The sequence below is a fragment of the Neomonachus schauinslandi genome, chromosome 8 (assembly GCF_002201575.2).
Source record: "Neomonachus schauinslandi chromosome 8, ASM220157v2, whole genome shotgun sequence".
Classification (NCBI taxonomy): Eukaryota; Metazoa; Chordata; class Mammalia; order Carnivora; family Phocidae; genus Neomonachus; species Neomonachus schauinslandi.
The window spans coordinates 110,908,084-110,935,048 of NC_058410.1; the positions used below are offsets into that span (position 1 = coordinate 110,908,084).

The following is a 26,965-nucleotide window of genomic DNA, read 5'->3' on the forward strand; positions in this document are numbered from 1 at the left end:
GGGTGTTGGGCTGCTGTCCACAGAGACTGGTCCTTTGTGTCCAGGAATAAAGTTCCCCAGGGCCTGCAGCTTCTTGGTTTGAACCCAGCCCTCTGCTGCGCACCAGCCCTCTCAACATGTCCACACCCACACTCCTGCTTGCCAAACGTCAGCCTTAGCCCTCTAGCTGCTCCCCTCCATCAATGCTGCCGGGGGCTGCATGTGGGATCTGGTGCCAGGCAGAATGCAGGAGCACCTCCCATCTGGATGTTTCTCGAGCATCTTTCTGTACCCACCCAAGGTTCAGCCTCACGAGACTGGGAAGAGACAAGGATCTTCGTACATGACCTCCGTCTACCTCCGATTCTCTTGTCCGTCCCATGACCCGTTGTGGCCCATAGTGCCAGGTTTCCTCCTTCTTTCTAAATCATAGCTGTCTCCTTCTCAGGGGCCATGTTGGCAGATGGGACTCAGGAAGCAAAGCTGGCTCATGGATCAGGAAAAATCCAAAGTATACCTCCCATCCCACTTGTATGCCACAGTTAGAAGGCCTTCCTACATCTGAGGCCCATTTTGCTCCTGCTTCTGCCTAGATTCCCACAGGCTTCGGTGTCCCTCCTCCCCATGGCCCAGTGCCCCAGACACTGAGGATGTGGCCCCAAGTTTAAGTGAGGGCTTTAAGGTGACTGTAAGGAGTCAAAGGAGCTTTCCGGTTTGGTAAAATTGGGCTCACTTTATTTAAATGTCACAGAGGCTGAAACCTGTATGCTCAGACCCTCTGCACAGCCTGCCCGCCTCTCCCTGGTGGTACTTATCACTTCCCCTCTGGGCCCCGCAGCCCCTTGTACATGGAGGGAGCGGGTGATGGTCTCTGAGCTCACACAGCTGGTCAGTGGCAGAGCCTGGCCCCTGTCCCTGCTCCTTAGTCCAGCCCACAGTTTACTGTACCATGCTGCCTTATGCTACACTTTAAGACATCAACTTCTCCAGGTGCATTGGACCTGAGAAAAACTATCAACTTTATGACATGCTCCAGTTTCCTTTGAACTACAAGACATGAAAAATCAAGAAATTTTAGCCATTCTGCAAAATTGTTTGCAAAGTTTCTAAAGCAGTCATCTAACCTGAAGCCAAGGAAGAAATTCACTAAAGTAGAGAAAGAAGATGATAGAGTAATAAGTTAGTTTACTGCCTGTTTATTATAAATAGGATGTCGTGGAGAAAAGTGTATTGAGTATCGTGTTCTATCCCCCTGTCGTATGAATTTAGAAATACTCTACGTTTTCTTCCTACATGATCTCTTTCATTCCCATGGCTTTGGTGGTTATTTCTATGCCCTCTCTTTGCAGCTGTCTGACTTCTTCTAAACTGTCTGGCCTACCCTTTCTAACTGTCTGCTGGATATCTCAAATTCAACATGTGTATATGGTCACCAGAGCTGTTCAGAAACATTCGATTTCCCCCTCTTCCATGCACATGGGAGAAGCACATGTCCCTGCTCTCTCTGAAGTTAGTGGTGGCTGTGTGTCTTGCTTTGCCTAATGAAAGATGAGCATTTAAGTGACATGCGTCACTTGCGGGTAACTTTTAAAAGCTGGCACATGATTTGTCTTATCCCATTCCTCTGCCGTAGTAATTTTAGAAGCAATTCCTGGGTGACCATGACCATAACCAGGCATGTTGGAGAGAGAATAAATGAGAATATACCCCTATTGTTTCAAGCCACTGAAAGTTTGGGATTGTTTTTATGGCCAAGAAACCTGGCCTATTCTGACTGAAACTAGGTCCCCAAATCACATTCACTATCCCCCTCACCCTGACAATTCTCAAACTCGTTCCACTTTCAACCAACTAGACCAGAAATCTTCAACTCATTTCTGACCCTTTTCTTGGCCCTTGTATCTGGTCTGTTGCCATTTTACTTCCATGACTTCTTCTTTATATTCCCATTGTCTTTACCCAAGGTTGACCTTTTACCTGTGGCTGGGAAGATTATAATAAACTCCCTTGAACCTCTTTGCTATAATTCTATGCATGTCTGCCAGAGTCATCTTCCTAAAAGACGGTAAGAGGTTCCTGAGGGACCACATCACCACCTTACACAATTCCTTGTCCCTCACCAGACCAAGAAAATCCTTCCTCGAGGAATCAAGACTCACAACCGACATGCCCCCTTCATTCATTCCTTTTCTGGTACTGTTCTGTTTCAGCCTGGAATGTCGCCTTCACTTCTACCCATCCTTCAGGGTCCTTTTAAAATGCCACTTTCTTCTTTTGGGGGAGAGGGCAGCCAAAATATGATTTATTAAACCTTACACAAGGAGCAAAAAACATAAGAGATACATTAAAACATTTTCCCCATGGATCAAATCATCTGAAAAATTCATGGCTTAACCCGCAACAGTATATTTTCCAAAGAGCTCTTACTGGACTCACCAACCACAAGTCTCTCCTTCCTTTTAGACATTAAGACTTTGTTTTTAGCTCTCTCCTAACATTTAGAGTATTCTGCCTTGTTTTACAATAATTTTTAAAATCATCTCTATTTCCATTGTGAGACTGTTTTCTTTGAAAGCAATGTCTGGTTGATCCTTCTACACCAACATTAGTATGGTGGGTTTGCAGAGTATATGCTCAATAAATACTTATTTAACTGAATTGAATGAAAATACCACTCTTTTATCTCCTTAATGATACTTTTAACATGGAGATGAGCATTGAATAGGATTAACTTCCAATATGAAATACAAGTGTGCCTTTTTCTGTCTTAAAAGTCATGATACTCCCTTGCTCAAGGAATTGCTCTCTTGCGATAGAAAGCTCATCACCCACCTCATTTTTCTTCCCTTTGGCATTCGGGTTTCCTAACCACAGGCAACAATGACCAAACTTCAGGTAATGATATAACTAAGGAAAACATGGAGTGAACACAGGCCTGAAATAAATCATCTTGAGTAACCAGAGCAAAACGAATGGGAATCAGAAAAGAAACACAAGGTCCAAAGAAATTCCCTTTCATGAGAACATGATTTCCCCCATTGTATCATAAAAATGGGTCTCCAGCATGTCGAAGAGCATATCAGAAGCAATCTCCTTTACATACCACATCCATATCCCAAACGCTTCACCTTTAATGAGAGCCTGAAACTCTCTGTGCTTCACTGTTCCTCTCTGAAGATCAATCTTCAAGGTCATGAGGAGTACAAAGAGGAATTTGTGGTTTTCATACAGGCCTCTGACAGAGTATGTAAAAACTTCGTATGTCAGATACTCAATAATATTTGTAATTCTCTTTTGAGGTAGCGGAGACTTCTCAGATCTGCAATACATTTTAAAAATTAAGGAATTCAACAGCCATTGCTAAGACAGTAGGAATACAAACAAAAATTTTAAGTGACTCTGCATGGGGCAGGGGAGGGACTCCCCACCTGGCCATGGACTGGTCAAATAACTTTAAGAACTGGGCGAGTGAGGTCTGGTACATGATGTTGACCATACTCATCTCTGTGATGAGAAAGTAGAGGATGCTTCCACGGGTGGCCGCAGGCCGGAACTCCTCCTGAGCTGTGTTAATTTTGATCTCCGTCTCTGCGGCCACATGCAGCTTTTCACTTACTTCAGCTGCTGTCTGCTTGGTGATTCGGAGAACACCGATGAGAGATTCGTCATCTACCAAGGAACCTAAAAGCCAAACAGGAAAACCGGAGAAGACAAGAAGGGGAAGCCGCAAAGAAAGAGGCAGCCCTTCTGAAATTGACCTGTTCATTTTCACGTTTATTTCTTCAAAGCCTGCAGGATGAAGGTCGGGTATTAACACACTGAGAGGCTTCTGGCCCAACTGTCATCTGATGCCTGAATCCTTCCAAACATTCCTGCAGACAGGTTATCCCCGATGCTGCCTGTAAATCTGCAAAAGGGGATTCCCAAGGCAGCCCACATGACTGGTCTTCAAATATCTGAAGACAAAATCTGGCTCCCTCCACCCCCCAGTGGTTTACCACTGCAAATTGCAATTCACCTCTCAGGAACCAGACCTTGATTCAGCATACTCTAGGCTGGATCGGGGGAAGAGCCCTCAGCGATCTTTGCTAGTATTAAGATGCCCAGGTGTATCCAAATGGCTGGGAGAAGTCACTGGACCAGAGGACAGAGAACTTCACAGACACAGGCAGTGGAATCAAGGCAGATAAAAGGACTTTTCCCTGAGGTCACGATCAAGGCAGTGCGGGTGAATGGTGTGAGAATAACATATCATGTACTTCTGGGAGGTTAAGGTTTTTGTTTAACCAAGGAGTAAAGTGCTGTTGGGAAGCATTCATTATGAGGCTGTAATAAATGGAAGGATTTAGGCTACTGTAATTTGCCTACTGCAGAAAAATACAGTGTTTGTTGACTTTAGTGTCTTTGGATAGGATGTTTCTTATTTATTTAGAGAGACTACATCCCCAAATCAGGGTGTGGCATGAGGATCTGACTGCCCTAAGGAGAACCCACCCCTGACTTCTAAGTAGGAAGTCAAGGCAAGTGGAGAGTGAGTTTGGGCCTTGGGTGCTCAAGGGCCTCTGACACAGATTACACATATCATCACCCATTGTGGTCATTGAATTTCAATGCCAAATGAAAGAGTCGATCTTAAAAAAAAAAAAAAAAAAAAATTAGATTGAGCACATTAGTTTCCTCTGGGCAAGCAAATTAGCCTATTACGAGTTACCTAGCTCTATTGGGAGCCCTTATTTTTCTTAGGAGAGAGCAATTATATCTAGAAAACTGTGTTCTTCTCAAATGCTCAGACTCTGTTTGCTAATTCAAAAATCAGATTCTCTGCAGTCCTTCTTTAAACATCTAGATGGAAATTGCCTGGCTTGTGTTTGCACTGATAACTCAACTGTTTCCTAACACCTATAATCATGAGGTGCTGAAAAGAGGGCCCAAGAAATCCTTACTCAGGACCCGTTGTTCGGTTACTTGTTAACAACACAGTACCTTTTGTGGCGCTTAACTTGTAGAGAAGGTTGTCTTCAAGCTCCTTCATCTTCCGCTTGTTGGAAGTCACATCCTCCAAAAGTTTAACTCTCTCAGACTCTAATTCCTGTCATTAAGAAACAAGAAATAGAGGCGCCTGGGTGGCTCAGTCGTTGGGCGTCTGCCTTCGGCTCAGGTCATGGTCCCAGGGTCCTGGGATCGAGCCCCGCATCGGGCTCCCTGCTCGGCGGGAAGCCTGCTTCTCCCTCTCCCTCTCCCTCTCCCCCTGCTTGTGTTCCCTCTCTCACCGTGTCTCTCTCTGTCAAATAAACAAATAAAATCTTAAAAAAAAAAAAAGAAAAGAAAAGAAATTATGCCTGCTAGTATTGTTTCCACAGTGCTTACACTGGCATGCATGAGATTCCCCTGCTAAAGGAATTTTGTCTGATTATCCCCCACGCTCTCTTCCTGGCTCTAAGTTTATTTAAATTAGAGTGTCCCATTCTCTTGGCTCTGTTCCCACACTGCCTCTGTGTGAAATGCTAACTTTATTGGCAATCAGAAGTGGGAGAAGCAGAGACATAATATCAAAACACCAAGAGGCCACCCACATCAAATGTGAGCTCTTGGTCTGGGATCTGCCTGTAGGAACACCAGGTATCTGGTCTCACAGAGCCAGCTGCCAGTACAAATCCATTTTCCATTGATTTACATCTCCTTCTACCAGAGGGGCTAAACTGGATGTTTGGAAGGCATATTTTTTCCTACAAAAATAATGTCTTTTTCAAATTATATTCTGAAAAAAATTTTAAACTTTCAGAAAAGTTGCAAGACTGATACAATTAACTCTCATAAATGCTTTCTTTGCCCAGATTCACCAGATACCATTTTGCTTTATCACTCTCTCTCTCTCTCTATATATATATATAGTATTTATTATCATTATTGTTGAAGAAATATGTGTTAAATTGAAGTGTGCCAAACTGAGTTCAACAGCTTTATTTTACATCTGGGGAAACTGAGGACCCAGAAATATTAACTTTGAATCCCATCCCAACATGATCCCTATGGCTAGCTACTGGCAAAGACAGGCTCATACTCTTGTTCTCCAACTCCAAGACCAGTGGCATGATTGACAGTGTCCTAGGTTTGCTGGGTTTGATGGGGGTAGCAATGAAGGTCATGGCTGCATTTGTGGGGGAGTACCTCATGAGCTGTTTCCATTAAGGTGGTCACCTCTGGATGGCAGTATAGGAATATGGGGACAAAATGAAATCACACGAGCTTCCTTTTCAGTTTGATCTGGCAAAACAAGCATCATGGTACAGTGGACCCTTGTGGGTTCTACAGCATGATCTGTAAGGCTTATCTAGGAGGCCTGAGAGGGTGAAAAGTCCGAGTGCTTTTAGAGCGCTTTTGTCACCTATTCTCTCTGGTCTCTGTCTGTTCTTCTGTAAAATGAGGGTGTAAGAGCAGGATAGTAAAGAGGGTTAAACATCATGGTCAGGATGTCCTCCTACAGATTGTGTGTTTTGGCTTTTTCCAATAAGGTTGGCATGAGCACTTTAGCACATCCCTCGAAGAGGAAGCTGAGGCCTAGAAGAGTGGGGGTGGGCCCTCTGGGGACACGGGGTGTCGCCTGCCTTAGACAGTGGGGTGGCCTGCCTTAGGGAAGTTGGTGCAGCCTGCACGCAGCACCTGGACCAGTGAGGAATCAGATCAGACCAACAGCACCAGTGAGACTACCAAGGAAGGACTAATTTTCAACAGTTGGCACCATGTGGCTCCAAGAGGTGATGAGCAATGAACTGAAGGGCCCATGCTCTCTCTGCCTGGCTGTGGAAGTGGCATGGTTCCCTTACTGGACTGTAGAAGCCCCGGGCTGTTTGTTGGAAGCAAAGATCAAACAGCTCGTGAGAGCGGATGCTGGGACTGCGCCCCCTTGGCTCAGCTCTGGCAGACTGGCTGTCTTTAAGGGCCGGCCCCTTAACCATCCCGGCTAACCAGGTAGGGCTTCTCCTCTCCTTTTACTGAGTTCTCTCTGTTTCTCTGGTGTGAGGATCATTTCTCTTTCCCTCTTCCAACGTCTTTCCTGTGTTCATGACATCTACTCCTATCTCTTGTCTTTCTCTTTTCCTTGTCCGGTCTTCTATTGCCAATCTTTCCCTCCACCCTCCCACGTGAAGCCTCTCTGGTCTTATTATTGCTAACCTTGCCCTTTCCTTGAACCTTCAATACTCTTATTCTAGGTAAGCAAATATAATCTTTCTCCGATTTTACGCAAATATGTTTTCCATATGCAAATAAGTATAATTACATTTTATGCATATTTTATGCATAATGTTAAATGTTTTCTGAGATTTATTTTAAAAACTAGTTTCAACTTGTATCAGTCTCTTAAAATCTTCCAGTTTTAAGTTCTTTATTAGAACCTTCAATCATACTTAATTTCTCTGCCTTAATGCAAATTTCATTCAATTAAAATTAAAGTTAGGCTCTCTGTATCATTAGAGTACTAGACTGCAGTAGTTGAAACTACCCCAGTGATAATACACTCATTCAGAGCAATTTCTTTTTCTCCAGGATCATTATTTTAGTGACTTTTTCAGGTACATCAAAGAGCATCCATCCATAGGACTATAGATACGAAGGTCAACATACTCCCAAGGTTTAAAGACAGAAGTAGAAAAAACAGTGTGAGTGGTGTGCGTGTGTGTGTGAGTGTGTGTGTGTGTGTGTGTGTGTACCCACGTGCACACATTTGGGGTTGGAGGACAGCTGAGTTAGTTACATGATTTCTTGATAGGATTTGACAGGAGACAGCTAAACTAATATTTATGTTAACAAAGGTAAATAAAAATTTGCTTAGTTTTTTTCTTTCTGAAATACTTAACAATTTCATAATAATTTATTAGAAGTAGTCCTTTACCTTGAGAAATTATTACCTGTTTCTCAGTTAAAATCACTCTCCTTAATAACTGATTCTCGAGTCCTTTCATAGTCACGGTAAAATCAATGACCGACGTTTTAGCATTGATCTCAGGGGTAAAGGCAGGGTTGGGTAACTTCGTAGTAATATAAAGTTTAAATGTATCCATGATATCACATTCTTTATCACCGACTTTCACCTACATCAATTCAAATATAAAATTAAAAACAGCTTAAGGGGCAGGACAAGGAATTTGGGGTTAATTTAGGAAAGAATTTATCAGAGGTCAGCACTGTGAAACTTGAATGAATTGCAAAGGAAAAAGTTCTAAGACTTTAATCACTGGTCTTAAATAATTCAGATTTGTGGTCCTGCCAGAAGACATTGTTAGCCATGACACCAAACAAATTAAATGAACAAAAATTAAATGAAAAATCTATCCCCAACAAATGTAGAATAAAGGAAAACTCAGACACATCTCAGATTTGACTGTTTTCTCCCACTTGAGGAAATTGTTTCCTACTGAGGAAATCTGTGGTGTTTAGAGGAAGTATTTGTTATTTCTCTTTGCATTTCAGTCATATCTGAAGCATAGTTGACAACATAAAGGATTAATGAAATTTTCAAAGAAAAGAGTGCCGACATTTTCTTCAGAAACATAACAGTTATCTTAAATACTACAATTTGCAGTATATTATATTAAAAAAAACAACCGGTTTTGCTATCTAAAAAATTTAGGTGGAAATTATATGATTTTAAAGGACTTAAATTTTTAATTAATCTTGATTCTGCATGTGGTTGGAAACCACATCGATAAGGCACCACCACGTTCTCAAGCACCAAGCCTTCACACTGCAGATAAGAATATGTTCTTTTGAAAGACCTTCAGGAATAAAAATCCTACACCCTCCCTTGGCATGTTAAATACTGCGCATAAAAGATTCACATTATGAAGAAATGTTTTCTAAATAAATCTTTGTTCAATGAGAACATTTGCATTCTGTACTTATTCACTGATATTCATGAAATTAATTTGTCCAAAGTGAAAAATCTCAATCAGAAATGCTGTCATTCATCAAGAAACAAAACCAAAGAAGCCTAAAGGTAGAGAATGCCTCCAATGAAAAAAGAAACACTTCTACTGAAAACCATTCATGTTCGCACCAATGATGGGAAACAGGATTCTATAGCTTCTAGCAAAGTCTGTGAGCTTAGATTGAAAGTTAATACAGGGAGAAATGAACAAATCAGTGTTCATAGACTTTATTAAAATGCCATTTCCTCCTGTGAGAAAGTGCAGGTTTTATTGTACAGATGAATATATGACTTGTAAATCCAATTTTCTCAGAGCTGCCAATGAACGTACATACATAGTGTGCAACATTAATATATTATTATGACCAGACAATGTATTTCCTCAATATGTTATTTAGTGTCAGCTAAATGGCTACTCTTACCAAAATACTGCTCTCCCCTGTATTTTTCATATACAATTAAAAAAATAAGGGAAACACTAAATATGAGTTTGGAAATAATTTTTCCATTGTATCAAATACTACCACCTGAAGCAAAGTACCTTCACTGCTATGCTCAAAAAGATAAGTAGATGTCACCATTGTTCTTTTCTTGCCGTCTTCTTTTTTTTTTTTTTTTATTCCTTCCCAAAGCTCACCTTGAATGTGGTGCCTGATTTAATGAAATTCTTTTCTAATACATTATCCAGGGCTGGATCCAGCTCTTCACGAATGTCCTCAATGAGAAGGGGTCGGCCCAAGGAAAGGCTGTCCTCCAAGTGTGTGCGGAAGTATTTATGGTTCAGAGATGTTACCTAAAAATAAAGGGTTCATTGCTATATAAATGTGACAAAGAATGTGCTTATTCCTAAGTGGAAACCAAGAGATTTGTTGCACAGATGCCTAAGAATTTTAAGGGCGATATAGGAAGCCTTATGACAATAAAAGTAAGAACACTTAATTTTCCAAACGTGGTGAACCCATGACTTTGTGTAGGCTCTGGATGAGCAACAGTTTCTCTGGCCGAAACAGGAGAATCGAGTGGCACATCTCAAAGTGAATGTCAGAAATCTGCTCCTACACAGAGCAGAGAAGTAATCAAGGATTAAACCGGTTACACATACCTATTTACGATCACTCAGGGAAAGCAAAGTAACTTGCATATTTGCAATATTCATTTATCTCCTCAGGACCACTCATGAGATGATCAAGTGATTAAAAAATAGGCATTAGAATGTCAGAAATTATATATGGAGTCAAACCAAGGTCCCATCCATGTATTCTGCCTCTAACACTGGTGCAACGGAAGAATATGATAGATACTTCCCATAAAATCAACTTAAAAGACTGTATGTTCACTTTTTATATTATATATATATTTTTAAAATTAGAATTCTGAATGCCTGGTGGGGCCCCAGTGTTTTAGTTCAGTGTTTGTTGATTAGTTAAAATAGACACATTAGGCGGCATCTGGGTGGCTCAGTTAGTTAGGCTTCTACCTTTGGCTCAGGTCATGATCCTGGGTCCCGGGATTGAGTCCCGCATCGGGCTCCTTGTTCAGCAGGGAGTCTGCTTCTCCCTCTGACCCTCCCCCCTCTTGTGCTTTCTGTCTCTCTCACTCTCTCTCTCTCAAATAAATAAAATCTTAAAAAAAAAAAAAATAGACACACTGGGCTGGTTGATCTTTGCTTTGGCCAAATGGCTTTGAATTCTTACTTTTCCTACAATCCCTCCTCTGCCTAAATGGGAGGATTTCCGAAGGGTCAGCCCTCAACTCTCCATCTCCTTACACTCTACCCTCTGGATGCCGCCACTGTTTCTATGCTGCTGTGAGGGCTGATCTTAAGACACAAGGAAGATCCAGGGACAGCAGGAGATTAAGGGAGTGGAATTAAAAGATATTATCTCTCCCTTGCTATGAAAAAGAGACGTGGAAGTAAAAATTAAGTAAGTCTACTCTTGTCCTGTTTTGGATAGAAGGGAAGTAACTAAAACAAAAATCCTGTACATGAAGGAATTTTTTCCCTGGATGGATAGCTTTATTTACACAAATGATGAGCTGTGAAAGACCTCATTATGAGTTGATAAGGTAAATAAGGTAAATGAGTCTAAACAAAGAGCTCTAACCAGCTTATTAAATAAGATGAAACAAGGTCCCAATGAGACTAAATATAATTGTCCTGCTCTATTTCCTAAGGAGTAAATTCTATTTTCGTGATTTGCTTCCTAAGTGTGAGGGTTAATATTACGTGTCAGCTTGATCGGGGTAAGTGATGCCCAAAGAGCTGGTACACATTTATTTCAGTCTGTGCCTGTGAGGGTGTTTCCAGAACAGATTGGCCTTGGAATAGATAGACTGAGTAAAGAAAATCACCCTCACCGATTTGGGTGGGCATTATCCAATCCATTGAGAGCCTGAATAGAGCCCAAAGATGGAAGAAGAGCAAATTTGCTCTCTGCTAGAGCTGAGACATCCATCTTCTCCTGCCCTTGGACATCAGCAACTGGTTCTTTGGCCTTCAGACTTGGACTGGGACTCATACCACTGACTCCCCTGGTTCACAGACCTTCAGAGTTTAGACTGGGACTACATGACCAGCCTTCCTGAACCTCTAGCTTGTAGACAGCAGACTGTGGGATTTCTTAGCCTCCCCCAACCCACGAGCCATTCTCTCATAATAAATCATTTTCTATATTTTTGTATTTACTTATTTATTATAGTACATCATTAGTTTTTGATGTAGTGTTCAACAATTCATTAGTTGTATATATTTTTTAAGATTTAATTTATTTTATTTTTGAGAGAGACAGAGAGAGAGAGCATGAGTCGGGGGGAGGGGCAGAGGGAGAAGCAGGCTCCCCGCTGAGCAGGGAGCCCGATGCAGGGCTAGATCCCAAGACCCTGGGATCATGACCTGAGCCGAAGGCAGACGCTTAACCGACTGAGCCACCCAGGCGCCCCTTCACTTGATTTTCTTGTGTAGTAACACTATGTGGTAGCTACTATCAGACCCTGTGTCAGCTGCACAGAGACTCTAGTGTTGGGTTTTTACAAGGTGGTGAATTTTTTATAGAGAAACTTGATGAACACCTTCTCTTTCTGGAAGTCAGAGCTGAAGGTTCTGGAGACGGTACTGAAGGTGGCCTCGACAAAGCTGCCACAGTGGAATGCAGTCCTGGACATACAAAACATGTTTTGTTTTTCACTTATAAAGTGTTTCAATTTTCATTTTGTTTTCCTTCCCAAATAAAGAAATAATATTTCTGTTTTATTCTGTTTTCATTTATGGGTGTTTGTGCATGTGCTTATCCACATGTTTAAAAACATAACGTCTCCTGTGTAAGGAGAATATAGTTCAGTCTCCTTACATTCCAGGAGTTGATGGTTTTAAAAACATGTCAGTATCTCTGGCATATTTCTATTACTTCCTCAAGAAGATTCCTGAGACTGGGTGACATCAGGAAGGACGTCATCAAAGGCTATCAAGGAGCTTAATGCCAAAATGGAGAGACAAAGCTATGATCAGGAAACTTAAGAGCAGGAGGAGTAGGGAGATGGACAGTCAGCAGAAGCAAGAGGAATGGAACAGGAGATAAGCTGTAGTTGTGCTGGATCCAGGAAAAGAAGTTGAGGGGCAGGAATGCTCCCGTATACACCACTCATGCTTTCCTTCTGTGAAGACGGCTCCTCAGAAGCTACATTCCCATTGACTTCATTTTCCTCTTAACTCTCCTCCTCTGTTGACACTCTCTTTCTGGGATCTCCCTGGTTTTCCAAGTAAACAGACTGGTGCATTGTGTTCTGGAGTATCAGTGAGTTGGGAGTATCTCAGGGGTGTTCCTGAGCACCGGGCAATATCCACATGTCAGGGAAACCCTCATCTCAGAAGGAAATCTTTCAATATTCTACCATTAAGTGGCGTTTGTTGTAGGCTTTTGGTAAATGCTCTTTATCTGATTAAGGAAGAGCCCTCCTATTCTTAGTTTGCTGGAGGTTTTATCAGGAATGGGTGTTGAATTTTTCAAGTGCTTTCTCTGCATTTATCAAGATGATCACATGATTTTTCTGTTGTTTTTTTCCTTGTAATGATGGCACACTTTAATTCATTGAAATTCAATAAATATCAGAATTCCTACTCTATAGAAAAAGAGTGCAGAAAATATAAAGATGGTATAAAACCATAAGCCTTGTCAGCAAGAAGTTTATAATACAGTAAAGACAAAAGACAAATGTGCAATGAACAGTAATTGAAGACAGACTCTAAGTCCATATCAGAAATCCACATAAGACATTGTGAGCATTTAGGACAGGCTATATTAAACTGAGGACACAGGGAAGTCTTGATGAAGGTACTATTGGATGTGGACTTCTTGAAGAACACTCAAGATATTTATCTGGGATATAAGTGAAATGGGCAGTAGGGTAAAGAAAGACATCCTGGTTAGTAGAATAGCATATGTAAAAATACGGATCCAGGAGACTTCGAACTCTGGGTGCATTGCCTGGGAAATGGAACAGTCCGTATTGGTAGTTGAAATATCAATGGTAAATCTGAGATGCTAGAATCCTGCCTTTGTCTACCTCTTCTTTAAAATTAATACCTTATTATGGGGTGCCTGGTTGGTTCAGTCAGTGAAGCATCTGACTCTTGATTTCAGGTTCAGGACATGATCTCAGGGTGGTAAGATCGAGCCCTGCGTCAGACCCTGCACTAGGTGTGGAGCCAGCTTAAGATATTCTCTGTCTCCCTCACCCTCTGCCCCTCCACTCCTCCCTCTCTAAGAAAAATAAATAAATAAAATTAAAAATAAAATAAACACCTTATTAGACCCCAACTCTAAAACGACTCTACGATGCCGTGAAGTACCATGTGCCTGAGCTAGGTTGGAGCAAATAGCCCTAAACCGAGGAGTCATGAGTTCTATTTTTGCTGCTTTCCTGTAAGCCCAAACCCAAGGCCCAGAATAAAAGCCACATCCAACGTTGGCAAAGGCAACAGAACCAGGGAAGGGGACAGACAGAAGAGTACATCATGAGAGAACACAAAACAAAGAAAATAATCTGAGCCCTTGCCCCAAACCACTGTTACAAAACTCAAGGGTATAAATTAACAAACAATTATCACAGAGATGACTTTATGACTGGCAGAATCAACTGAAATTTTGGGGAAATTTCATGATTTTAATAATGCTTTCCCATACACCAAATGGTACATACTTGCAAGTCATTTTCTCTTTCCTTTGATTTAATCCAAGTTTTGCCTTGAGTCTGTGGGTCTATGAGGAGTGGGTACCTGGTGGCCTTCGTCACAATGATGCCATTCTGGATTGAGAGGTCATCTCCGGGTAATCCCTGCAGCCCCCACTCCCCAATCTAAGTAACAAGAAATGGATATGGCCAGTCAGAGGAGAACAAGAATGCTTTCATAATAATTAAAATTGCCACAATATTAAAAGAATTTAATACTGGGATATATATTTTTTTCCATTGAGACTATGCAATGGGTACCTAGAGAAAACAAAAAAAAACTTGTAAATGTGACCCAAATAACATTCACCTAAAAAAATAAAAATTATAATCTAATAAATCCTTTAATAACCCAAGATTAGGGTTTAGTCCTTTATGCTACATTTTCAAACTTATGAGGGAATATTACAAAAACTGTGAATTTTTGAAGTGTGGTTGCTTAACATTCAGAGAACATAGGGGCTTAACATATGGTAAGACTGGGTGAGTGGTGGGATCCAGACTAGGCAGGATTAGTGGAAAGAATACACTGAAATGTCTGGAAAGATATGCACCAAGGGTTAAACCCCTGAAGCTTCCCCTTCCTGCCTTTTGGCTCTGTTTACTTGGAGAGCAGGATTTGCATAGCTGGAGGCAGAGAAATTAGGAGGGATATTACACTGGCAGGTGTTCATCAATGACATTAAAAAAATATATTTCCTGGGGTGTCTGGCAGGCTCAGTCGGAAGTGTGTGCGACTCTTGATCTTGGGGTGCTGAGTTTGAGCCCCGTGTTGGGGAGTAGAGATCACTGGAAAATAAATAACTCAACTTAAAAAAAAAAAATCCTCCCTAATTACGAGAGAATCGCAAGCCTGCCTCCACGTGGTCAATAAAATCACCTGAGATCCAATGAATCCACCAGCCTTCACCCTCATTAAATTATCCCAGCAGCCTCCAAAGGCCGTAATTAATAAGGTATGCCCTGGTCCACTTTGCCTCATCAGTGTCCACTGCATCTTTAATACATTATCTAGTCCTTGGAAACAACCAGTTGAACATTGTTTGAATTGGAAAAGATTAATTTTTTAACTTTTAGATACGGATAATACGAAACTAATAGCATGGCTTCCCAAAGGAAAAAGCCACTGGGGAATATATTTACAGATCAGAAAGCAGCTCATGAATACAAATTGCCTGGAAGGCATTTAATGCCATAGGAGCTCTGCAAGATACACTGAAAATTAACAGTGGCATCAAATTCCCAACAAGGAAGGTTAGTGTCGTGGGGCCATCACTCGGTGACACCAGAACGTACCGTTGGGCTATGCTCTTGGACAGGACGAAAAGATGGTTTATGATCAAAAGAAGATTCATACCAGTACTTATGGCCTAGCTAATGCCTATAATCACCTAAAATGTTTGAAAGAGAGTGACTTAATAGGAGTGGTGCAAATAATGGAAAGTTAAAAGAAAAGCCCAGTATTAGCAAGCCTATAATTCATGAATGATCTTTTATTTTTTTTTTTGAAGATTTTATTTTTTTATGTACTCTCTACCCCCAGTGTGGGGCTCGAACTCACGACCCTGAGATCAAGAGTTATACGTTCCACTAACTGAGCCAGCCAGGCACCCCCATGTATGATAATTTGAAAGCAAGATGTCTTAAAACTCAAAGGAATTTCCATACCAAAAGGAAAGGTTTCTTTTTAGTTAATTCTTAAGTATTTTCAAAACAATCTTTTTAATTAAATGAAAAAAGAAAAAAAAATAGGTGAACCGTGATTTCTTAGTAAGTAAGGCTGGAATTCAAATAATATTATGAAGAAAGTGACACTCACTGTTGGAGGATCCACCAACATTGAAATAAGATTCAGGTTTTCCGTGAAAGGAATCTTCCGAGCTCTCAGCTCTATCTCCCACTGATCTTTAAGCAAATAGTTCCTAAATATCTGATTGAAAGGACCAAGGTAGGAAAGGAATCCGGTGCACAGCAGAGTATCACCCACGAGTCTGTGGGGACACAACACAACGTGAGTCAGCTAACACATTCACCCTCTCCCATTAATGAGTCCAAAAGGCCATAGGGCAGTTTTGTTTTCTTATTAGGCAAAATCCTTCTTTGCTCCCTCCTTAACACATGGTAAACAGACATGGACAGACCATGCAAAAGGGAGCCCCCAAACCCAAATGGTGGGAGGAGGGGCCACATTTGGGGTAGGCCAAGGAGCAAGAGAGAGACTGCTTCCTTGAAGCCTGCAGGTCCAGAGACTTGACTCCTAGGAAGGACAGTATCCTCCTCCCATGCCATGCCCTGGTCCTGTTAGACTCAGTCCTGATTAAACTGTTTTCTTCTCCCCCTCTGGCTCTCCCTCTCCGTCTCCCACTTCTTGCTATTCTCTACTCCTTTCTCATTCCCCCCTCTTCCAGTTTTCTGAGGACACCAATAGACACTACCACAAGACAGCCTTGTAGTTAGAGGAAACCCCTGATCCACACGTCCAAAATCACTGAGGTGAAGAGTACAGAACTGGAGAAAGTATCTAGACAGTTCTGGCAAATGCAAACAATATCAGAAGCACTCTTGGGGCGCCTGGGTGGCTCAGTCAGAAATCGTCCGACTCTTGACTTCAGCTCAGGTCATGATTACAGGGTCATGAGATCAAGCCCCGCATCCGGCTCCACATTGGGCATGGAGCCTGCTTAAGATTTCCTCTCCCTCTCCCTGTGCCCCTGCCTCCCCCCCAGCAACCAAAAACAAAAACAAAAAAAAGCAACAACAGAAAAAGAAGGACTCTTGTACTGAAAACCTACATTGCTGAACCAAACTTGAGATTAAAAATATTTCACAACCTTTTAATCCCTCTCCGTTTTACTGAGAGTGGGTAACCTCAGCTGTAAGATTCAGAAATGGATATACAGAAATGAAGAAGCAAAGCGCTTCACTGGAGAGATGTATTTTATTTTCTCTCATGTCACAAAGAGGTGGCGTTTAGGGTGATGACTAAGAAGGAAAGCAATTATAACAAAGGCCAAAATTTATACCTATTAATCTGAGCTTTGAACTCTTTGCTTTGCTGAGTCCATCGGATCTTTTCTCCACTCAGCCCATCGATGAGGGTGGAAGCTGCCTGCATCTTTTTCCGGCACATATCCGCATCATTTACCAAATCCTACATTCGTAAAGGGAGAATATCCCAAAGAACTTTTTTAAGTGCTTAATCAAACATCCATTGTATTCATACATAAAAACATAGGGAGGAATTTCTTAATTTGCAAAATAAATATAGTCTAAAAAAGCAATGTGAGTGAAATTTTACCTATTAAATTCTGGTAATTGATTCATAATAGAGTTATTTTACCTTACAAAATTTCAAGGAAAGAGATTTTGTGAGAGAGAATCCAAATCACATAAATTAATATAGTATTTCTATTCCATGTTTTCAAAACAGAATCAAATCAATAAGATATACCATTTTAGGTCTTGGACTTAAAAATTCTGAGTTCTTGGAAGTTTACAAAGTGATTTTTCTTTTCCCAGAAAAATTCTACACAACAGCAATGTGCTGCAGCCAACTTGTATCAACTCACTAGAGCCAACTGTTACATTTTTAGAAGACTTGCCGGCCGGTGTTGAACACAGACATTATTAAAAATTAAATTATGGGCGCCTGGGTGGCTCAGTCGTTAAGCGTCTGCCTTCGGCTCAGGTCACGATCCCAGGGTCCTGGGATCGAGCCCCGCATCGGGCTCCCTGCTCTGCGGGAGGCCTGCTTCTCCCTCTCCCACTCCCCCTGCTTGTGTTCCTGCTCTCGCTATCTCTCTGTTAAATAAATAAATAAAAATCTTAAAAAAAAAAAAAAAATTAAATTATATAAACTTACAATTACATAAACTACATTAAGAGCAAAGGTAATAGATAATCAAAACTCATCACCTCCTAATTATTTGCCACATTTTTTAATTATCTATGAGCTTGAGGTTAAGTGCACTGTACCTGCACGGTGGTGTTCAGTAGTGTAGAGTACATAACAGTGCTATATATACAATAGTATAGTATACAATAGTGCCCTGCTGTGCGTCTGTTTCCAAATCTGTGTTCAGTGTCAGCGCGGTGGTAGCTTGGAACTGACAGTGGTGGGAGGACCTACATCCAGAAATCAGCAAACAGTGCACATCAAGGCTTTTTTCCCCCGGGGCCCCTCCTGCCCAGATCCTATTGTTAGCAGACTACCACTGCTTACCACCTATCCCACGAGGTTGTAGGTTGCATTAGGATCCCCATTTGACAGATGAAGCTCCATCAGTTGCCTCCAACCGCCTAATGAGTTAAGTGCCTGCACTGGATCTCAAACCCAGTTTTCTAACCTCCAAATGAGGACTCTTTGGGTATGATATCCCAGCTTACTCTTACCAAAAATGATTATTAAAAACACACAGAAAGACCTTAGAGTGTCAAAAGCCCCAAACAGGGATTGGACAAACAGTGATCCCAAACACTGAAGGACAGTCAGGTAAATTTTTTTTTTTTTTTTTTTGTCACCAACATTTACCTGATTTCTAAATACAACACACACTTGTGGACAATTTTAACACCTCATTTCTGCAACTTTATAGATTTAATCTCACCATTTTCTCATTCATGGCTGCGTCAAATTTTGCTTGTACTTTATCCAGCTCGCCTTGTTTCTCATCGAGCAGAGCCTGTGCCTTCCCCAGCTCAGCATTAGCAACTGCCAGACGGCCCTCCTGCTTGGCCAGGTTAGCCTTAAAAAGGAAGAAGAGGTCACTGCATGGAGTGGTAGTAGGTCTGCAAAATATTTTTGGTTTTAATTGGTAAATAATAACACGAATTGCACAATTTTTGCCCAAGATGGTATTTAGAGGCTTAAGTGTGTTCAGCTGGGGAAGCAAAGAGTGTTGGAGATATTCCATTAAAGTTCTATTTTTTCATTTTTCTTTTTTTAAGTAGGCTTCACGACCCGCGTGGAGCCCAGGCTTGATCTCACGACCCTGAGATCAAGACCTGAGTTGAGATCAAGAGCCAGACACTTAACGGACTGAGCCTCCCAGGTACCCCTCTCTTTTTTCTTTTAATTATTAATGTTCAGTATAGAAAACACAGGGGAAATGCAACAATGCATAGAAAGGATAACAGAAATAACCTGTGATTTTACCCAGAGAGAGTCTGAGTATTGTGTTAAGAAGGTGATAACTGGCATTTTCCAAGTCTTTTCTTTTTCACTTAATATAGTGTAATCATTTCCCCTTAAACATGTCCTTAAACACTTTTTCATGAGTATTAGTAATGTGGCTGCATAATATCACACTATTTGGATGTATCATAATTTACCTAACTTTTGCCCTACTTTTAGACATCCCCCCCATTTAAAATTATTATAAATAAAGCTATTGGGCATGCAAAATCTGGGGTTGTTTCCTTCATAAAGATGTGTTGAAGTGAAATAACTGTAATGGTAGATTTTTCATCTTTTTCTAAGTCCTAGGGCATGGACTTAAAAATTATCTATTTCTTAGAAATGACCGGTTTCTTAGAAATTTAAAAGAATCAGTAAAGTAAAGCAGCCCTATAAAGCCTCCTGGAGTAGAAGTTTTTTGATAACATTCTCATTTTCTTTCTCAATATTTAATTTATTTAAATTTAGCCCTTTTTTGCAGGAAATATTAATTTAACTAGTATTAATATTATTGTTATTAAATTTAAATTTTGTAATATATTTACATATACCTTTAAATTTTTCTTTCTAATTATTTAAATCCACATATCTATGATTATACATATTTTCTTCCTGATTATATTTTCCAAGAATATATCTTTTATATTTTGTTTTTGCAAAGCAACATTGTTCAATTCTGCTACTTTTCTCTAATTTTTAATGTTATTTTTATTAGCTCTCTTCCACTTTCCTTAAGTTTTGTGTGTATGTGTATTTAAGTGAGTATGTACTGGAGTCTTTAGTTTAATTAATTTAAGAGCTAAGAACATGCCATTGGGCCACATCACAAAAGCTTTGGTAACTAACTTTTGTCATCATTTCCTAAAAAGAAATTATTGGCTTTTTTTTTTAATGCAAACTTTCTAATTTTATTGCTTATAATCGGAGAATGAGGCCTCAGCAATTTCTGATTTTGGTAACTGAGTCAAGATCTTCTTTTACCGTTGAATATGATCAATTTTTGTAAATGTTCCTCAGTCACTAGAAGTAATTTCATATTCTTTGTTCATATTCAAGAAAGTTCAATGCAGCTATTCAACCTTAAAAATGATACAGTGTAAAATCTCTATATAATTATTAGTTTATGCTGCTAAAGACTAGCTACATAATTTGCAGGGCTCAGTACAAAATTAAAAATGTGGAGTCCATTATTAAAAAATTATTAAGAACTTCAAGAGGGTGACAGCAGCCCATTAAGCCAAGCATGGACCCTTCTAAACTCAGGGTCCTGTGTGAACAGGTCACACACCCATAAAAACCAGCCCTGCACAATCTCAAATTACTATTGTTTTTGTTAATTTCCACTTAAAATATTAATGCATTTTGCTTTTTGTAATTTGATAATATTTTATTTATTACAAAAGCATTATTACAGTTAAGTCTCACTGTGGATCATAATTTTTAGTAAAAATTAACTCTGTTCTTCTGAGTGCATTTTTTCTTAAATTCTATATCCCTTGGTATCTTTTGGTTTCAGTGGATTCCTACATTTTCTCATCATTTCCCTTTATTAAAAATTTCTTATTTTTAATATATTTTCTATTTTTCTCCGAGTTACCTATGCGCAGTTTTAAAAGGCAGCCATTTCTATAGGGTTTATTACGACAACCAGCAACCCCCTGCCCACCATCATTTTCCATTCCACAGAGCAACCACTTTCAACTCTTTTAGCTTTATAGGGGGGTTGGGGGTGGCGCAGAAGGGTAGCGCACGTCTGGGTGGCGTATTTTACGAATCCTTTGCACTCCGAATGTCGTTCGGTTCCCTCAGACCTGAAGAACAGCCTGGAGCAGCATAAACGGTGTGCGTGTGCGTGTGCGTGCGCATGCGCGTAAGCATGCATGCACGCACCTACCAATCAGTACTTAAATCGCATCCTTAAGAATGTCTTTTTGTTCCTTTATACGTGAAGGGCAGCTTGGCCAGTTATTGCATTCTTGGGCCACAGCAATGTCCTCAATACTCCGCACATATTTTTCCATTACATTCTAATATATAGGGTTGCAGGAAGTCTGTGCCATCCTGATTTCTCTTCTGCAACCTTTTTTGATTTTGTTTGTTTGATCATTTGTTTCTTAAATGCATATAAGGTTTTTTCCCCTATCTTTCAAATTTAAAACATTTCTGGGTATTGAGTTTAACTTTTATAAACTTTGTTGGGAATCAACAATTTAATCTCTTTAAACTTTAAAGAAATGGCAGGTTTTCCTTTATGACAGCTTAATTATTACTGGCAATGAAGTCATTTCCTGTTTAAGTTAACAAGTTGGTTTCGATTTCTTGTCTGCAATGCCAAGAAACACTAAGCAGATGTAAAGAAAATGAGAAATGTGAGAGGACATGAAGAAAATAAAAAATTTAGTCAAAATTATGCTTTGTCTTTTCATAGCAGTAATACTGGTGATGGATTTTATTAAACATTGATCTCCTAGGAGAAGGAGGGAAACTCTTACCTTCAGAGGTAACACTTCTCTATTGATACCATAAAATGTTGCCATAGCAAGGGTCCAAGACAGCAGACCAGCCACATTCCCACAGACTTTTTTGGCATTTTCCAAAGAATAATCATCCATGTTAAAATATGGCTGCAGCAACTCAACAGTCTCTTCATTTATAGTATCCTTGGGGAACTGCTGAAGGCTCCAGAGGAAGCCTGTTGCACTCATCAACTGAAAAATAGCACTACAACCTGTAAGTTCCGGGAGAAAATAAATACTTTCTTTCTGAGTTAGTATATAATTCTAAATTGAATTTTTTCAAAGTAACAATTGATATACTCTTAAACATACAAATCAAGACTATGACAATAGACAACCTAAATCTGTAAGTTGCAAATTGTCTTCCCATCACCATGGTTGAAAAAGTAAAGAAGAAAAGATATGTAAGTTTCCTGTCCAGTGTGCGCATTTGAATGCCACTAACCACACAAGCTCCCTTTTGGAGACTGGGTTGGGGTGACATCAAGAGTGTGCCAAGGGGTGCTTGGGTGGCTCAGTCAGTTAAGTGTCTGCCTTCGGCTCAGGTCACAATCCCAGGATCATGGGATCGAGCCTCACATCGGGCTCCCTGCTCAGTATGGAGCCTGCTTCTCCCTCTCCCTCTGCCACTACCCTGTGCTTGTGCTCTCTCCTTCTCTCTCAATGTCAAATAAATAAATAAAATCTCGGGGCGCCTGGGTGGCTCAGTCGTTAAGCGTCTGCCTTCAGCTCAGGTCATGATCCTGGAGTCCCAGGATCGAGTCCCGCATCGGGCTCCCTGCTCGGCAGGGAGTCTGCTTCTCCCTCTGACCCTCCCCGCTCTCATGCTCTCTCTCTCTCATTCTCTCTCTCAAATAAATAAATAAAATCTTTAAAAAAAAAAAAGTGTGCCAATACCAGCCTCTGGTTTTAGACACTTTTCACAAAAAGAAACCATTGGGCTTTAAAATCTTTCCCTACTTACACTTTGGGAGATGCAATCTAAGAAAAACTCTTCAGTACACAATTATCAATTACTGCCTGCCAGCTTGTGTGGTCTATATTGAAGGTCCTGGGCTGGGGCCACCTGATGCACCTTATAGGACTTGCAAAGATTTTTTACTTACTTTTAATGACTCTCCCCAGGAAGGCTTGCAGCAAGGTTTTTCTGGATCCATAGTGACTAGGTCAATTTTCTTTTGAAATAGTAGTAGGACACAGTCCATGATTCTCATAATAAGATGCGGGGGCTTTGCAAGTTTCCTGACTGTGGCGATATCATTTGGTTTGATAGTCTGTATTTGGGATTAGGAATCGATATATTTTTTGGTGAGTAGTATTAATAATCATATGGAAATCTAGTGCTTTTAAACAATGAAAGTAGAAAACTTTAAAATGTATTTTCTCCCCATCCCCTGACATTATCTCCTTAAGGGTTTGTATTCCAGGATTTTTGCATAATGGTTCTTTCATTGTTATCTTGGGATTTCTATTCGTTTTTACTCTTTTTTCTCCTGTTGCCCTCAACTAATTGCTATAGAATATCACTACCATTCATTGCCCACCACTCCAAGCCTCTGTTGGCAACAAGCCTCATTGATCGGTAACATTCAGATAACTTGTATCTTCAAAGCACATACTCTATGTGTGGTATGAAAAGAGGAGCAAGATTCTGAATATCAGAAACCTCACGTTCAGTGTTCTTTTGAGGGCTGCCCTATCTACAGAAGAGGGAGAAATTCAAAGGAGAAAAGAGAATTTATTATAACATATGACTCACAAAAATATTTTTCAAAGTTTCTATCGGTCACCTGAGTTTGGAATAAGATGTTAGCTGATATTTAAGGCAAGAAAGATTGGAACATAACATGATCAATAAAATCCCCTAAGACTCGTTTGTTCAGTGCTTTCTCTTTCTTGTATATTATTATAGGACTCATAAAGGGAGTGGGGGTGGAGAATGTGTCCTGATCATTGTTACAATTTTATTAAATGATTATCATAAATCTAGTCATTCAACAAATACAGACATCCTCCCATTTAAAAGAAAGAAAGAAAGAAAGAAAGAAAGAAAGAAAGAAAGAAAGAAAGAAAGAAAGAAAATAAAGAAAAATTGCCCTGTCCTCATAATCTTCCAAGGAAGAAAAAGAAAGCACAATTACCCTAAACTAGAATTGTTATCATGTTAGAAGCAGAGGGGTGACAGGAAACACAAGGGAGAGCCAGAAGAGCTAAAACCTTCCTGGAAGGGATGAGCCTGGTCCTGGAGAATGACTCTTATTAGGCAATGAAGGTTAGGGAAAGCATTCCTGGCAGAGGGAGAGACACATTTAAACAGACCATGATTCTTCCAGAAGCCTATGGGTGTTTCTGCATGGCTGGACCATACTGTGTGTAGAGACAGAATGACGGAAGGGCTCAAGGGATAGATAGGAGCCCAGTTATCAGTTTCAACAGCAGCAATGATATTTACTGAGTACTTTCTGTGTGCCCAGCAAACTGTATTCATTACTTTTAATGCTTATATTGATCCTTCAAGGATCAATGAGCAATTATAATACCCACAGAGATCCCAAAAAATGGAGTAAATTTACTCCAGATCATCTATTTAAGGAGTGGTTATTGCCAGAGGCAACTGTAGGCTGCCTCCAGCTGTGGATGCCTAACCACGGACCTTATCCTAAGAGCCCCCCAGAACCCACGAGAAGATTTTTAAAGGGCACATAATGTAATCTGGAGGACATGCTTTGGAGGAACTGGGAAGGCTCTCTATGTAATCTGAATCCCTTACGCTATCGTTCAGGCCGTGAATCACTCACATTATTTCTCAGCTCTCCTGGAAGGCAGATTTATGGAACGAAACTAGTAAGTTATAAGAACTGAAGACTTAAAAAAATTAGAACTTAGAATATTGAATCAACAGAAACATTTGTCTTCAGACTCAGAGATTATTAATCACATTAGAATTCCATTCAGTTTTCAGATTCTAGAAGTTGCCCAGTGAATTTCACGGAATGACCCACGGAATGGGCTGGGACTGGTGTTGAGAGGGGTAACAGCACACGCTCACATTCAGGGCTGCCTCTGCTTCTTCAAGGGCAGGTTTGGCCGCCTCCAGCTTGGTCTCAGCTTTTACTTTCTCAGTGTCAATTTCATCCACAATTTTTTGGGCTTTGTCTTTCACCTCCTGCACTTCGTTTTTCACTTTGGCTGAAGCCTGAGCACTTACTGTGACTTCTGCCAGTACCTGTTAAATTGAGGGAACACATGAGGGCAAATAGGTAGCTTTTGAGCAAAATTCACAGATTTGAGCAGTGAGATTATTCGCTATAAGATAAAACACAAATAAGAGCAAATTTATTCCCTATGTATATTTCATATATATTCCCTAAGGTGTAATACACCTAAAGGTATTAAAGTAACTCCTTTAAGCAGTTCCTTGAAATCTTCTATGTCCTAAGCTTTCCTGAAGCTTACAAATATATAAATATAATACATCCTATATTTATATATACAGAATATATACATAAACATTTTAAGCTTTCAGGAAAATGGTATTTCTAGAAAATTAACACAGTTCAAGTATGTGTAATGGAATAAGGTCAGAAACCATATCAATGCCCATGTAATGAAAATAAAATAGGTCATGTTTGTTGAGTGTCTACCATACAGTGGGACCATGCTAAGACCCTCTCCTATGCTATCTCTCTCATTTCAGTAACTGGCTACGAGTTGGGATGTAGGTATCCACTCTTAACCGACTCAGTGAGTGGAAGCTGAAAGCAGTCACAGATGGGCAAGTTCACAGATCAAGGAGCAGCATACATATATCCCTATCAACTTGGGAGGAGGATTTTTTTTTTAACCCCACCAAAAATTCCTCTTAGTTTTTTCCCTCCTCGACACAAACTTCAGATGAGACTTGGGCCATTCTAGAGACTCAGAGCATGCAGGAACCTCAAAGAGAAGACCAAATATAACTTAGGGAGAGGCAAACATTTCACAGACAGATGAGAGAGAACAAAAGATACAGACCCAGAGAAGAAAGAATAGTCTTAGACCAGGAAGGGGAGATAATAATTTAGGTGTCTATTCATATAAGTTAAACAAAAATACCTAATTGTCATTGTGAACAGTATCTTACTAGAAATAGTCTATGGGTTTATATATTATTTATTTTTCATAACATTTTTAAACAATGCTTTTTAAAACGGGGAATACTATTCCTCCCCACTAGTTATACAGTAAATGCCAACTCACTTCATCTGCTTTTACGGAAGCCACTGCCAACTCCTTCTCCTTTACTGCAAGATCCTGAGAGAGCTTAGCCACAGATTCGCTCGCCTCCATAAGCTTATCAAGACCTTTACGAACACACACACAGACACGTTTGCTTAGTATCTGAACATCTCTTCATCCAATATTTGCTCAGGATTTACTACTTCTAAGGCATTGAACCAATATTATTAACAAGCACCAGATAGTTATTTATGGACAAATACATATATACGAGGAGCATCAATACTGACCATATCTCTGAGGGTTTCTGCAGTGGGGGGAAGAACACCAACTAGCTAAATTTAAGGGAAGGTCACAATGCCATACTGAGTAAGATTAACTGAGTCAGGAAACCTATGTGACAAACTTAGTGCTCTCCTTGGCTTTGCAAACATCATTTTTAATGATGTGAATATCTTTTTTTTTTTTTTTGCCTTTGAATCACACTGCAGCTGGGACAAATGAACAGATAATACAGTCACAGTCATGTGGTTCTCTTTGCTATGAAAATGAAAACAGGGCGCCTGGGTGGCTCAGTTGGTTAAGTGACTGCCTTCGGCTCAGGTCATGATCCTGGAGTCCCGGGATCGAGTCCCGCATCGGGCTCCCTGCTCAGCAGGGAGTCTGCTTCTCCCTCTGACCCTCCTCCCTCTCGTGCTCTCTCTCATTCTCTCTCTCTCGCAAAAAAAAAAAAAAAAGAAAGAAAATGAAAACAGCTGCTAACACCTGTGCTGCTGGCTGTGTGACTCTCAGCACCACAGAGCACAATAACTGGTTAACAGGATTTTCTCACATTCCAGCTGAGTTCTAGACAGTGGTGTGTCGGTGACTGTTTAGCATCCGAGTCTCTTGGGGGAGAAAGGGCAACACTCATCTGTATGTTTC

General features: G+C 40.4%; 1 protein-coding gene across 1 annotated transcript in view; it reads right to left on the minus strand.

Moving 5' to 3' along the window:
- DNAH8 (dynein axonemal heavy chain 8) overlaps positions 1-26,965 on the minus strand; it is a 385,593-nt gene that overhangs the window by 104,024 nt on the left and 254,604 nt on the right. Inside the window, exons 66-78 of the mRNA XM_021684619.2 lie at positions 26,063-26,166; positions 24,873-25,049; positions 22,930-23,097; positions 21,800-22,015; positions 18,739-18,876; positions 17,155-17,282; positions 15,951-16,122; positions 14,102-14,257; positions 9,543-9,698; positions 7,887-8,069; positions 4,963-5,068; positions 3,408-3,660; positions 3,108-3,298 (exon numbers count right to left, since the gene is read on the minus strand). Of these exons, the coding sequence (XP_021540294.2) occupies positions 3,108-3,298; positions 3,408-3,660; positions 4,963-5,068; positions 7,887-8,069; positions 9,543-9,698; positions 14,102-14,257; positions 15,951-16,122; positions 17,155-17,282; positions 18,739-18,876; positions 21,800-22,015; positions 22,930-23,097; positions 24,873-25,049; positions 26,063-26,166 (2,148 nt within the window). The remainder of the gene's footprint in view (positions 1-3,107; positions 3,299-3,407; positions 3,661-4,962; positions 5,069-7,886; positions 8,070-9,542; positions 9,699-14,101; positions 14,258-15,950; positions 16,123-17,154; positions 17,283-18,738; positions 18,877-21,799; positions 22,016-22,929; positions 23,098-24,872; positions 25,050-26,062; positions 26,167-26,965) is intronic.